This window comes from Chelon labrosus (genome assembly GCF_963514085.1).
Source record: "Chelon labrosus genome assembly, chromosome: 15".
NCBI lineage: Eukaryota > Metazoa > Chordata > Actinopteri > Mugiliformes > Mugilidae > Chelon > Chelon labrosus.
Genome location: NC_140348.1, coordinates 13,546,706 through 13,561,356, shown reverse-complemented (window position 1 = coordinate 13,561,356; position 14,651 = coordinate 13,546,706). Strand labels below are relative to the sequence as shown.

The 14,651-nt window shown below is 43.7% G+C and overlaps 1 protein-coding gene across 1 annotated transcript in view; it reads left to right on the top strand.

The window, feature by feature from the left end:
• Positions 1–8,162: 8,162 nt before the first annotated feature.
• The window catches only part of pcsk2 (proprotein convertase subtilisin/kexin type 2), a gene marked incomplete at its 5' end in the record, with an annotated part of 28,313 nt that continues 21,824 nt past the window's right edge, over positions 8,163–14,651 (top strand). Inside the window, 4 exons of the mRNA XM_084561556.1 lie at positions 8,163–8,345; positions 10,154–10,258; positions 13,791–13,904; positions 14,356–14,464. Coding sequence (XP_084417682.1) covers positions 8,163–8,345; positions 10,154–10,258; positions 13,791–13,904; positions 14,356–14,464 — 511 coding nt within the window. The remainder of the gene's footprint in view (positions 8,346–10,153; positions 10,259–13,790; positions 13,905–14,355; positions 14,465–14,651) is intronic.

Below are 14,651 nucleotides of genomic sequence, written 5' to 3'. Positions count from 1 at the left end.
TCGCACACACCATTTCTAATATAAGCAATGTAAGAAAACCTGATGGATAGGATGACCTCTCTCTGTGATGTTGAGTTTCCATGTGAGTCAGCCTTTCTTTGCGCATACTGAGGACATGGAGCTCAACAGGGTTAATGTGATTTTAAAGAGTGAATATTTCCTATTGTTCCACAAAGGTCAGGGTGTCTCATCATCAGGCTCTCACAAAAGCATGCAATGTTAAACACTGCGCTGTTCAAACGTCACAGCCCAACCGAAGCTGATAATTGCTCACACATCAGATTGGAGGTGGCTGACGACTTAATGAGCGTTTGAAAGGAAATGGGAAAGTTGGCAGTGCTATGAATAGGTGAGGACTAGGTCCAGCTCAGGAGGCTTGATTAGGAAAAATTAAGTTGGAGGTAATGTTTCCCACAGTGTCAAATCAAAATCATCAGCAACAAATGCGTTTGAGGCGTTTGATTCTGGCAAGTTGAGGGCACTCAGCATGATACACTAGAAATCGCAATTAAACCACTGCCGTCATGACACTGACATAGACTCATTTCTGGCTACACGCTGGGCATGACTGCTTATTTCAGTAAATGACGTTGCTCATCCACAAACTTACCACAAACTCTAAAGCACCCACTGATATCACTTAGCTGATTACTGTTGTGCTATTGACAAATCATCCCATTATGTGACACGGAGCAGAAGCTACTGACAACTGGGTGCAGCTCAAAGTGCAACGCTGTTGTAAAGTTCCACCTAAAGCTCAGTGTCAAAACACATTTCCCACAGTGTTGATTTGTCATTACTACAGTGACAGCAATCAAACTGTTGCAGTCAGGTGCTAATATTGCACAGGCTTCGTTCGGATCAAAGAAGGAACAATGGACTGTACGTAAAGATGGACGAGACCTCTGTGAAGTCATCCACACACACACACAGTCCCAGCTATTCCGAAAATAGGCAACGAGTCGTGTTACCTAGGCAGGTGACGCCCATTGACTGTCTATAAAGATGGAAAAACCCTCAATGATGTCAACTGTAGGGTTCTTGAAGAGCGGTTGTGAAGCTCAGTGTGGGTGGCACTGGCAACCACCATCTTGGAAGCGTGAGTGGAGCTGATAGGTGAACACCTAGGCAGACAGCTGGAAACCTGTGTGACCTGACACTCATAGTGCTCATGCATTTAAGCCTTAATATAATTTAATCTACCCGGTGCAGTTACCATATATGCTGAAATTAGCAACTGCATTTTTTTGTACCAATCAAGTAAACATGTTCATTTCTGGGGATTTCCCATTTGTTTCTCTTGTGGCTATATTTGTGAGCCCCCGGAAGTTGAGTCTCAAGACCTTTAAAGGGGAATTACCGTTTTTTACAACCTGGATCTTATTTCTGGCATAAAATACGACCATTTACTCACCCATATAACTTTGGTGTCATTTGGAGTCGTTCGGACAATATTTAGATCCAGCAGAGCACTGTGTACATCCATATAGTGGGAGTGACTGGGGCACTGAAACGCAGCCTCTAAATAACGCATTATCTGACGCGAAACTCATTAATTTCACCAATATTTTGTTATGATACGCTAGTGCTATTCACCGTTGAGTCCGGAGTTACCTGTTATCTATTTGCAGACGTGCAGCAGTTTGTTGTTCTTTGGCCAGCTGTTCCTCTCTTTGCCTCTGCATCCTCCTTTCAACGAGCTCCTCATCCGTATACTCTGGCTCAAAACGGTAAGGACGTCCATCATAAACAAAGTCGTCATCCATAACCTCAGAATCGGAGAAATATTCAGCCATGTTGCAAAAAACTAGCAGTAGCAAATTACAGGTAAACAAGCCGACTGTCGAGGGTGTGCGCGGCGCTCAGAGATGACATCATCCAGGTCAGAAGTTAGTAGGTCAATCTACAGACCCCGGATGATGATAACAGGTAACTCTGGACTCAACGGGGAATATCACTAGCGTATCATAACAAAATATTGGTGAAATGAACGAGTTTCACGGCAGATAATGCGTTATTTAGAGGCTGCATTTCGTTGCCCCAGTCACTCCCACTATATGGATCCGCTGGATCTAAATATTGTCCGAACGACTCCAAATGACACCAAAGTTATATGGGTGAGTAAACAGTCGTATTTTATGCCAGAAATAAGGTCCAGGTTGTAAAAAACGGTAATTCCCCTTAAGGGAGGATAGTAAGAGCACATAGGATAAGGCAGGTAAGGATTGTATCAGGTCCAGAGGTCTCACAGATTCACTTTTTTTTTTCTTTAGTTTTGGAAAAAGCAAGAACTTTTTGTATTTAATTTGGCCTCAAACTTGTGAACTAAGTTAAGAATACACTGCAGTCTTGAAACACGCTGGAGAATCCTCTGCCAGGCAAACTGTGGAAAAAGCCATTTCCTTCCAAGTCAAAGCGGGTTTGATAATAAATCAAATCAGATGGATATTTTTTTCATCCCCTCTCTTTCTCTTTCTCTATCACAAATGTGATTCATCTCTAATGCTAATTTGCATGTCCTTTTTATTCCCTCCTAGGTGATGCATTCATTAGGAGGCACAGAAGACTCGCCTCAAAATAAGTAATACACAGAGGGAAATAATTATTGTGATTATGCATAATCTTTGCTCGCGCAGTTGTTTTTCTTTTCCAATTAAGCTAAATTTCTATCTGGGATATGCTCTGACTGTCAAAGCAGGTGGCACCCCTGCTCTTGCTCAGTCTCTGTCTGAGTGAGCAGTGCACTGCTATAGGCTGCAGCAGTGCGTTGTTTTTCCAGCCTCTGGGAAAACAACGCACAATTGATATTACAGGACATTTTCCCCCCATACTGATGAGGCGCCTTGTCCCAAACCCAGTTATATTCAATTTTACAGTGATTTATATAATCTGGGCAGAGAGAAGAAAATTGGATTTTTTTTTTTCATCTCTGCTAAGAAACACAATTGCATAATTTATCTATCCAGCTGATGAATAAAACATGATGCAGCTGGCGAAATAACATCATCATGGGTTGTACGTATACCTGGTGAATATAAATTATTCAAAGATTAAATAATGATACCCACAAATCATATTAAATACATTATTACATTATTAAAACAAATTTAGCAACTAGCTTGTGAAAGTGTAGTAACAGGTAGTTACCATCTAAAGCATGTAGCGGCTATGTGTCAGGAGCTACTACAGAATAAAGACAGCTGAAATTACTTAAAATTAGGCTTATTATGAGCAGTGTGGCCCCAGTTTGGATCTACCTGATGGTAGTGCTAACAAGTTTGCCGTATCAACAAGTGTCCAAAACATCAGTGTATATTTTGAGATATTAGAGAGTCCAGCACATCTGTTATTAATCTGATAAACACATGGTTTCTGCAGCAGCTGTTTTAGAGTGAACAGGTTTGTTATGTGCTTTTTACCATTATCGGCTTCTGTCGAGTTGGTCTTCATATCAAGAACGAGTGGACTGTGCCTCGCAGTGTCAATGAAACCTACAGTTTTATCGACGGACGTTAGACTTCATGGTTTATAATACGCTCGGTATAAGCTCAAGGCTAAGCAGAAGCACGGGCAGAAATATCAATAGCCTCCATATTAGCCTGCACCCCGCAGTGAGAAAAATCAAAACAACACAGCAGTGCAGAACTGAACCTCACAAATGAAAGCTGTGGGTTGTGGTAACATGTATTACCTGTTTGCCGCGGGGCGGAACGGCCTTTCTGGAGGCTCCCTCAGACCTACAGGGGGGTTGTAAACAACACTTACATGGGAACATTACAATTTCAGGAGCTGGAGGAGAGAGGAAATGTTAAATGATGAGGGGAGAGGGAGAGAGAGAGAGAGAGAGAGGCAACTGGACAGAGGGATATAAAAGATAGGAGCGATGAGTTTAATTTAATGTTCTGTGCTGAGTTGCGTGGTGCATGACAAATCGAGGTGGTGTTTTCACCTGGCCGTTCTGTCCGCCGCGCCTCGCAGAGCATTAGCCCCGACATAACCTCACGGTGCTCCTCTACTGCCTGCTATCTGCTCCTCCAGCTGCCCTGATGGATGTAAAAGATCTGCATGACACAGTATTAGAGTCAGGTTCACTTGTAGAGTGGCTGCAATTAAATCCAACTTCCACAGTGAATTACTCAGAATGTCAGAACCGGGAGACTTTACATCTCCTGAGCACACTTACATTCAGTGTGACATTTTATTCACCTGGCGTCCCCAGCTGCTTCGTTTGACGAAACCAAGAGCCACTGAACTGTCTGCTCTCGCGTCAAGAAGACTGATGTCAAACGAAATGATCTAAAGCAAGAGGAGGCATTTAGGTGACATGTCACGACGCGTCACCCTTCCTCCATTATGAAGACCAGCGTTGTCTGGGGGGTTTTGATATCAGTCTACCTATGAAGGCCGGCATCTTATCTCACACAAGCAGAGGCGGGCGGGTGCTTTACAGGCAGAGCGGAGCAGGGAGACACGGAGAAAGAGGCAGAGCGAGAGAGGGAGTGAAACAGAAATCAGATGTGAAGCTCCTGACGCTATCCGCACTGCAATCAATGCGGATATAGTAACCACAATCCCCCACTTCACTCTGAGACATCCCATCCCACAACACAGGCAGTGGAGTATAGAACTGGAGCTGCCTCTGAAATGACAGCTTAACTACGGGGAGGGATCCGCTTTTAGCTTTTGTCTTATTTTGTTGTTGTCTTTGCCTCTCTCTCTGCGCGGCTTTTCATTTCCGTGACACTAATAGGGAGGAAAGCTGTAACAGTCGCATTTGCTGGTTGATGTGTCCCAAGTGGAGCGGCAGAGTGGTGTGGTGGTTAGCACTGATGCCTCACAGCAGGAAGGTTCTGGGTTCGAATCCATGGGCCAACTGGGACCTTTCTGTGTTAGTCCAGGGTGTATCCCGCCTCTCATCTAATGATAGCTGGGATAGGCTCCAGCTCCCCCACGACCCTTCACAGGACAAGCTGTTACAGAAGATGAATGAATGAATGTTTCCCAAGTGTGTTCTGTCAGTGAGTATTTGCTTTTTAGAAGTGCTCAAGATTTAAACGAGTCCAGGCTTAATTCATGATCTGCAAAACACATAAAAACAGTCCGCAAATTTACTGGTTGCTTCAGGGTTTGTTGACTACAGACTTGCAAGGTGGAAGATCAATATGCTTTTCTCTCTTGTCTGGTTGAAAGGTTGGTGGCAAAGGCTTCAGAGGCTTTGCCATGGTTTCAGGATCAGCGCGTTTTGGTGTGTGTGCGCGCGCTCCCTTGATTATCTGCCAAGTATCAGCTTGTAGCCGCCGGCCTAATCTCTCTTCCTCTTGCTGAAACTCTGACAGGCTGCCTGCATCCACTCCAGCCCCGGGCGAATATGAAAAATTAAAGACCCGTGTTTCTCAGCTCCTCCTCCAACACTGCCGCAGATCCTTGCATTTGAACAACTCCATTTATGTTGTGTCATTCCTCACAAGTGGATAAACAGCACGGCAGAGGGCTGTTTAACCATGCAGCTATAAAATATCAGATTTCCAAATGCCTCTGGAGCTTCGCACTAACAATTAACCTGTAATTCTGTGTATTTGTGGAACTAAATCGTCTCACAAGACATGCAGCCGTGTGAACATATTATTATCTTCAGTCAATCTTCCGTTGAAGTCTTTCAGCGGCATATTAAAATGCTACAAAAACTTTGATCTATAACGGAATTGTGCCGTGAAGGCCACGCACGATAAAGGAAGGATAAAAAGAAGAAACTGGCTTTTAATAAAGTATGAGAACTCATAATGCTGTCTATCAAACTCAAGTGTCATTTGATCCTTAAAAACGAATGAATTACAAGCTTGTGCTTCATAAATTACTAAAAATTTTGATATTACTAAATGTTTTTTTTATTCTAAATCAAATTCTTCACAAGCTTTATTAATATTTTAGGTATATCCTGGGATTTGTAAATGAAATATCTAAAAACAGACTTCATTTATGTTACAAAACTCAACAAAAACTGACAAGATTTGGGATTTCAGGAGGTTGTGTAGACGGTGCTTTGGCGCCTAAAAAGAGCATTACAGAAAATCTATTTCACTCAACTGGTTGTTTTGTGTGGACGACCTCTAAAACGTTATGTTTTCTGTTTAAAAGTATATTTATTTACATTTCTCATAAAGTTAATGAATATATACTTTGTCTTATTGTGTAATCACTTACCCACCATTCTGTATTTTGATTGTAAAGGGCAGGAAATAAGAGATTACAAACAGTTTGTACTCTGTCAAGTCAACCTGAATCCATTTCCTTCCACTACAGGCACATGTGTCATGTCTTCAAGCGTCACATAAACCCTCTCCCTCACCGCCTAGCAGCAGAAGACGCTGTTATTTTTTTGTTATTTACAGGTAATATATATATATATATATTACAGTGAGGATGCAGCCAGCTGGCGTGAATCAGCGGTCCAAGCGTGGATCGCTCACGAGGGCCCGGCAGAGAGGAGAACGGCTCGCCCAAGCTAAATAAATAATCTCTGGGCGGCTGGATGGCAGGAGTGTGGGAGGAGGTCTGCAGGGAGCACGGAAACAGTGATTAGTAAAGCGGATCCACTTATAGAAAATTCACCTTCATTATTTTTCCAGACTTGCTTTTGTGCTCTGCATACTGCACTTTTGCAGACAATGCCGTGTAATGGTGAACAATGCATGCGACTGCACGCTGCAATGCTGATAGATCTGCATCTTTTAATCAGGTGCATAAAAGAGATTAAGTGCAAAACAGTCAAGACATCATGTTTTAATTGGCTTTATTATGTGCCTATTCTAATTCTCCTCCGTGCACATATGGTTTTGTGTCTTGTGAAATGTACGCAATGCTCAATGCTTGGAATATACTCACTAATGGGATGATTGTAGACCTGATTTCTTCTTCAAGATCTCTTTGTTCAGGTATACGTCTTTAAAGCACAGAACCATGTAACAACAACCTTGCTGCACTCACTCCACTGCCCTCGTGCAAAAATGCAAATAGAAATCTGTTAAAGATCCTGTTGATTGGTATACGTGACCTTAAATGAAGGGGGGCTCAGGTGTCATCTTTAATCAAACCAAGGCAACAACTGTCACATTATCTGACCACCTTCAAGTCTTCATGACTGCAATGATTGCCAGCTGTACAGCAGTAAATCACGGGCCTTGGATCTTGCCTGTGGAAAGCAAATTAGTAGCATCGCACTCACAGGAACTCATTTGCCCGTCTTGCTCTCTGCCTTCTCACATAGCCTATGCACATCAGAGCTACATCACTTCACAGCAGCCCTGGATCCCATTCTTCCACCGTCTAGCAGCAGGGAAGCAGGAGGAAGGCAGGAGAGCTGGAGTCCCTTAATGAGCCAGCTTTGGTAAGAGCAGTCCATTTTGCTGCTGCCTGCTGTTCACATCCAAATGACCTGTTACAGTCCAGTGGGACTGGTCTTACATTCCGCTGCACAAAGAGGGTCGAGGCTGGGTATAACAGGTGCATGCAAGAGAACTGTGGGCTGAGAGGTGTATTTTAGGGTTTCTACAGGCATAGTGATACGCCTTCAAGAAGGTCACCATAAATGGCACACTAATCCTCTCTGGGAGATTACCCAAACGTGTTTTTATTCTGATGAAGCCAGAAACCAGGCAGCCCGCTGATCAATACCATTCCCATCAACTCCGAGGACGATGGGAGGAATTCTCCAAGGTGCTGAAAAGTGTCCCCGTGCTCATCCGGGGGAGGAAACGAGGGGGACACACCCGCCGGAGCCCATTGGTACAACGTCACGCGCAGAAACTACCCGAGCGAGGAAGGTAAATGAATTACAGGAGAGTGGATGAGGAGGAGGAGGAGTAGGAGAGATAGAAAGCTGAGGATGCAGGTTTGGTCCACAACACACAGGACTCGAAGCACACGGCAGGAGCTGCTGCACCTCGGCGAAATCCAACTTCCAGCGGTCTCATCAGCCGACGACGAGGAGATGCGTCCGCAAGCGCTTTGATTCGACCTCTTCACATCCTCCTCCTCCTCTTCTTCTTCTTCTTCCTCCTCCTCCTCCTCCTCCTCCTCCCATCTCTAACGAGGAGCATCCCGCACTCTGATTTCACTCCGACGGTCAGCCAGGCAGACAGGCGGACTGACACAAGCCAGACACAATGCGTGGATCTCCCCGACATGGGACGGCCGTGGGATTTATAGTGCTGCTGAACGCGCTGCTGTTCGCGACGCAGGCTGCAGAAGGAGTCTTGACGGACCATCTTCTGGTTCAGTTGCACGAGGACGCACAGGACGAGGCTCACCAACTTGCAACACAACATGGGTTTCAGAGTGCCCGAAAGGTAGGGATGCTCTGATGAAACTGTCAAGCATTGGTAACAGTTTTTTAAAATTATTTTTTATTAATATGTCTCTTGAGTAAACCAATCATCAGTGCATGCAAATGGAAAGGTTCACATCAAATATTTATGCTTGTTTTCTATTATTTCTGTCAGAACATTCAGGCAGACTGTAGCTGCAGGGCCACATACATGTTGTCTGCGAGAGGAGGCATCATCTTGAGGTTTTCTTCAGCTTTGACTTCGTTCCACTTTCTCGTAATTTGATGACGTCATCCCCAGTGAAATGAAGGCCCTGGTTAGCAGGTTGCCCACTGGCCTGTGGGTCACATCAAACTGCATTTTAAAACACATCCAATTCCAGGGTCCGGCAAAGAAACAGGGCGCCTGGAGCAATAATGGGAGCTGCTCTTTAAAAAAAATATATATATATACAGACCAAGCATTCAAGCATTGCATCAGCAGGGATTTCTCTCACAACATGAAGTTGTGGTGTGATCTCACCCTTGGCAGCTGGACAGATTTCCCCCCTCGGTCTCTAAATTCCATCAAAAGATAATAAAAGTTAAGTTCATTTTCTCGGTTTTTATTTGTCCCTTTACAACACACGTCTTTCCCCGTCTCCCCTCGCCTCCGTCTGCTCACATGCGCGGCCTTCCCCTGCAGATAATGGCATTTAACTCACCTGAGACACAGCGTCCTATTAAATGGATTGACAAGCGCGGGGTGCCTCCAAAAATGTCAAAAGACGCAACACGCCGTTTATTTCAGACCAATGGAAATAATTCCCCGACAGTGTGTGTTCCTTGTCACATGTCAAAATAAATGTGTGGGTGAAATTGGCTGGAGCCTTAGTCAGTGAGGCGTAGCAGTGAACAGAGGGGTGCCTGCTCCACTCTGAATGAGGATTTTCTGTCTTTTTTTCCACAATAATAATGATAAAAAAAAAAAAAAGGAAAACAAAACCTGTTTCAATTTGTAAGTCATCACAATGGGATGTCTGTGTGGAGATTGTGAAGCATCGCCAGTTCTGTGATTGCTTGCTCGCTTTCTTGTAGCCACCTAGATCATCTTCACCATCTACTGCCTCCCAGGTTATGTAATCCGCAGCTATATTTGTCTTAATGGGGTATGCCCCATTAAACAATGTTGGCGTTGTTTGATTTATCTCCTTTTGTTGCTTAATTAACACGACTGGGGTGCAGAGCTTGGACACAAATGGGAGCACAGAGATAAGAGAGTGAAAAAGATATCTGGGATCAACCAATGTGAAAAAAACAATTCTCACTAAAAGCGCATTCAGTAGATATGCAGTGTTTTGCTTTGATTCTTGCTATTTGCATGACAAGCTCCTGTATATTTTCAGACTACAAGCGCAGTGGAGGAATAATCTTCATCCTTTCATAAGAATTGCATTTTCATATTCGATCTGACAGGCGCATCTGAAAGCATTTATTTTGAGGATTGACCTGAACCCTGGCTGTTACTAAAGCATAAGGGGGTCTTTAATCTGTGCACAGTGCTGGAGGGAGAGCTCTGGATGATGCATCTCATTTCCCTGCCCTTGTGATTTATTATGGTTGATTCCAGCACTATTCTCCGGTGCCTTAAAATAGATCCTCAGTGAAAATCCAGGGAATCAGTGCTCTTGTTCCCAACTGGAAGATGACCTGCTGTCCTTCTCCTCTGTTTACGGCCTATTGTGTTTTGATTTGCCATTCACACTTTATAATCGCCGCCTCCACATTAGTTCTCATCTCCTTTTCTGCCCCTGATCCTTTTTCCTCTCTTCTTCTTCTTTTATTTTCCAGCTTCCCTTCGGAGAAGGGCTCTTTCACTTCTATCCTCAGGACACTTCAAAGAGGCGGAGCAAACGCAGCGCTCGCAGTAGACAGCGGCTCCAGAAAGATAGAAGGGTAAGCCTTCATGCAGAGATGCATGAGAAACCACACTGTGTGTTTCACATTCTACTTTGAAAGCCAGAGTACTGTACGAATCCAGTCATATAGCTTCCCAGCCGGGCAACAGGACAATGATTATTTTGAGGCTAGTATATCCATGTACAATAAAGGGGATAGAACTTACAGTTCCATGAACAGGATACACTCTATTAGCAAAAGTGAGGATATTTATGCAGCCTGTAATGTGCAGAAAATACCACCAGGTACAAAGAAAGCAAAGAAAGCTCTCATGTCGTGTATGATCACATTACATCAAAACCCACTTAATAACTGCAAATTATAACCTATATATATATATCTATATATATATATATATCTATATATCTATATATATCTATATATATATATATATATCTATATATATAAAGAGAGAGAGAGAGAGAGAGAGAGAAAGAGAGAGAGAAAGAAGAGAAAGAGAGAAATAAACTAATACATAATATTCTTCATGTTATCAAACTAAAGAAAGCTAATAACGACCTGTCTTTATGTCTAGGTTGGAACTTCATTGTGTGTACAGTCACAGTTGTGTACCTAAGTAAATATAAGCAGTAAAACTGTATTAAAGTTGGTGTTTTCTTATCTGCTAAGTGCCCCGTCTTCAGAAAAATGCCACTGTGTTTTTGCCTGTCAAAACCCAATTATGTTTCTTTGTTATGACCCAATTTAGTTTTCATTCTGATTTGTTTTCACTCTGGTGAAGACACACAAACGAAGGCCTGTTTGTTGTTACAGTACAGTGGGTGCACCAGTGTTACTGCGTGCGCATTGTAAATGAATAAAGATATTCAGTTTGCAGTAATGTAAGACATTTGAAACAATGGAAACAGAAAACATCACTTAACCGGTTCTAAAAATAGCTGTAGATTAATGGTATGCCACTCTACTCGCTGATGAATTGACGCATAGTTTCAGCCGTTCTTCCTCACGTAAAGCACAAAGATGTGTTATCTCCTCAGGCCCTTATCTGTACAACAGTTTGGCTTTGTGCTCGGCCCTGTGTGTTTGTCCACCGTTGGGGGCGGTGAAAGTGGAGGTCCTGCCGCAGACAATCAACTAACCTCTGTAATTGCGGTTGTGAGAGGTGCTAATGAAAATAAATGTGAGCCACTCCACCGAGCTAATACAGCTAATGGAAGTGAGACAGCGTGGACATGTGCAGATCCACATTACAGATTTTAATCGGATGCTCATACGTGACGCTGCGGGCTATTGATTTCTGTGCATCTCTGGAAACGCATGAGGTTGATTTAAAGTCGGCTGTTTGTCGTTCTGAAGTGTCTTGCTGCCATTGTCCAAGGTAGCGCAATGGACACCCGAGACGCCCACAGTTCCTGGTTTAGTAGACTGTTAAGCTCAATTTTTGAATATAAAAGAGGCATTACACACTCATTCAACATATTTAAAACATGTCTAATTAAGTAGCAGCAATGAGTGAAGTGGATGGCGTCCCATGAGCCCTGGACGCTATTAGTGAAGCATGTTGACCCACTTCTGACTCACCCGCTATCATTTCCTTCTGTCTCTCCTTTCCATCTGTATTGATGCTTGATTACTTGATCTTCCCCTGTCTTGTCCTTTCACATCTCAAGTCCCAATGAGACGTCCATTCATCCGCACATCCACACCTTCACCCAGTCCATCCATGGTTCCCTTTTTTTTTCTTTACACCATACATAAAAGCTATTTAAGGTAAATTAGGAAGTAAGAGCGGAGCAAACGACTGTGGACACATTTATCAAATCGCCGTGAACGACCGGCGTCCCCCGGCCCTGAAAGATGCATGCGTGGAAAAGCCAGGAGGGAAATGAGGACACGGAGAAAGGAGCGAGGCAAGGCACAGCTCTTTGATTTGAAGTGAACTGAAGCGTTGTGAGCAGGCAGTGGGCAAAGGCAGACAGTGATGGGGGTGCACGGGCACTGTTTGATGTTGTGAGTGGGCAGTATGACATGCCGTCTCAAGGGAAATACCGGCTCTCCTGCCAGCCGATGGAATAAATTGAGGGTGGATGGAGAGAAGGTGGAAATGCTGCAATTATATATAGAAGTGCTGGTAGTTCCCTCTCTAAATGTTAATAATATCATGCAACAAGAAATGTAACATAGGGCAAAAGCACTGAATTTTAAGACGAGAGATATGCATGCAGATATAGCGTTTGTATTCTTTCAGGACTGACCTGTCTTTTAAAGGACTGTTCTGATTTACAGTGTGTGTGCCTCCAGATTGCTTAGAGTATACCATAAAAGATAGATCTGGATGAATAGGCTTTGGCCGTTTTAGAAGGACATCTTAAGTGCTGCTCGGCTCTCTTATCTGCGGCGGTAAACACACCAGACAATGCCTGTTTCTCTGAGTCACACCGGAGTGAATTTGCTAAGGGTAAGCATAAGAGGGACATTTATCCAGGGACCCATTTGGGAAAAAACGCATCTTTGTTAACTGTGAAAAAGACATCTATTTTCTTTCATTGTTTAGTAATTCAGGTATTAAAGGAAACGAAATGAAATAAACGGGTATCCGTCAATGAGGCACTCAAGCTATAGATTTATTTGGTCTCAACAAATGCCGCGCTTGAGTTCATTCCCGACGAGCACATCAAGAGAAGAGGACAAGAGAGGGATGGGAAAGGATCTAAACCTTCAAATGAAATCATTGTGCGTGAGTCCTTGGTGACAAGCCGAATGTTGGTAATAAATTCCAAACTGAGAGCTTCACATCACATCAGGCTTGGTCTAGCAGTTGCCAGATTGTAAAAGATTATCAGATTTATCCATCCTTTACTTTCTCCTCAATCTCTTTTGTTTTTCCAAGTGTGGTGAGATAGCTACTTGCAGAAATTGCAGAAGAATCAAACTAAATTTACTGACTTGCACCCAGGCCGTCTTTTACCTTATGTGACTTGATCTCTAAAGGGGAATAAAAACATCACTGTCAAACACTTTCAATCATTTCAGCGCCAACCACCAGCTAATCAAACACCTAAATTAATATCCCCATCATTCATTTGCTCTGTTGTGTTATCTTCCAGCACGTCACGTCTGTATTGTGCCAGTTCTCGGTGAGCGTTCGTAATCCAAAACACAGCTGTTAATGTGCCGAGGTTTAGAGAAATCCGAGTGCGTTTGTGGGCGTAATTTCTGTTGCTTCTGAGGGAAAGAAAAGATCATCTCCCACGAGGCAGGTGAATTTGGAAGCCTTGGCTCCAGCTGCAGCCCCTCTTATTAGGCGGGAAAGAAATGCCCCTTTGATTTGCATGCTTTTCTGCCTTCCTGGTACATCAGAACACAGCTGGGGTTTCTGATTCCCTCCGCACAGAGCAACACATGCCTTCATCTCAGCTAGCATGAATCCCGCCACTGGTTGTGTTCCAGCAGCACAGGCACTATCAGCACCTGCGTTTAATTTTGCAACTTGTGCGAGCCAATTATAAAATTGTTCGTGGACTTTAAACTAGTATTGACCTGGCATTTCTTTTGCTTTCTTCCTAAGGTGAAGGATGTCTTTGACCAAGATGGTTTTAGTCGTCAGAAGCGAGGCTACAGAAATATCAACGATATTGAAGTCAACATGAGCGACCCTCTATTCACCAAACAGTGGTATCTGGTGAGTAATCAGCCAACTTGCTGTTTGCTTGACCTTTCGTAGCAACCCACATTCTTTCACCTTAATTACTCAGAAGCCAGGCATATTCCACACTACATTCTGTATCAGCGTTGTTTTTCATATTAAATTAGCCCGGCCAATGCCGTGCAATCTCATCTCTGCATTCATGCTGCCTAGTTTCCTCCCCTCTTGTTTACGCTAACTGGCAAGCGTGACTTTTATGCAGCGGCTGCCGTGCCTTCATTCATCCGGTACGTCAGATGAATGTGCCGTATCGCTGACATTTACTTCCCCCTTCCTTCCACCTTTAACTCCCCCGGCCCCTAGCAGCCTCTATCCATAACCTTCCCTTCCTGCGCATACACGCATCCTCCATGTTGATTATTTCCTAACGGTGGCTCACCTGGGTGCCATGAGTCATGGATGTTCTCCATATTGTCTGAGTGATTAGATAAACACGGGCCAAGCAGACGGGACCCCTGGGCTGGATCTTAATGTGGCTGAAGCTTGGCAACTGGGCTACACGGGCAAAGGAGTTACCATCGCAATCATGGACGACGGTGAGCACAAAGTCCCCGCTTTGCACCCTTGAGCTCTGTCTGGAAGCACTTAATTAAACTCACGTGGACTTAATTAATTACTTTGCTCGTATCCATTTAATTAACAAAACAATCAAGAATAGAAAAAGGTTGCTTCCCAGTATATGTACTGCAGAGTGACCATTTGTTATGAAGAAAACATATTGGT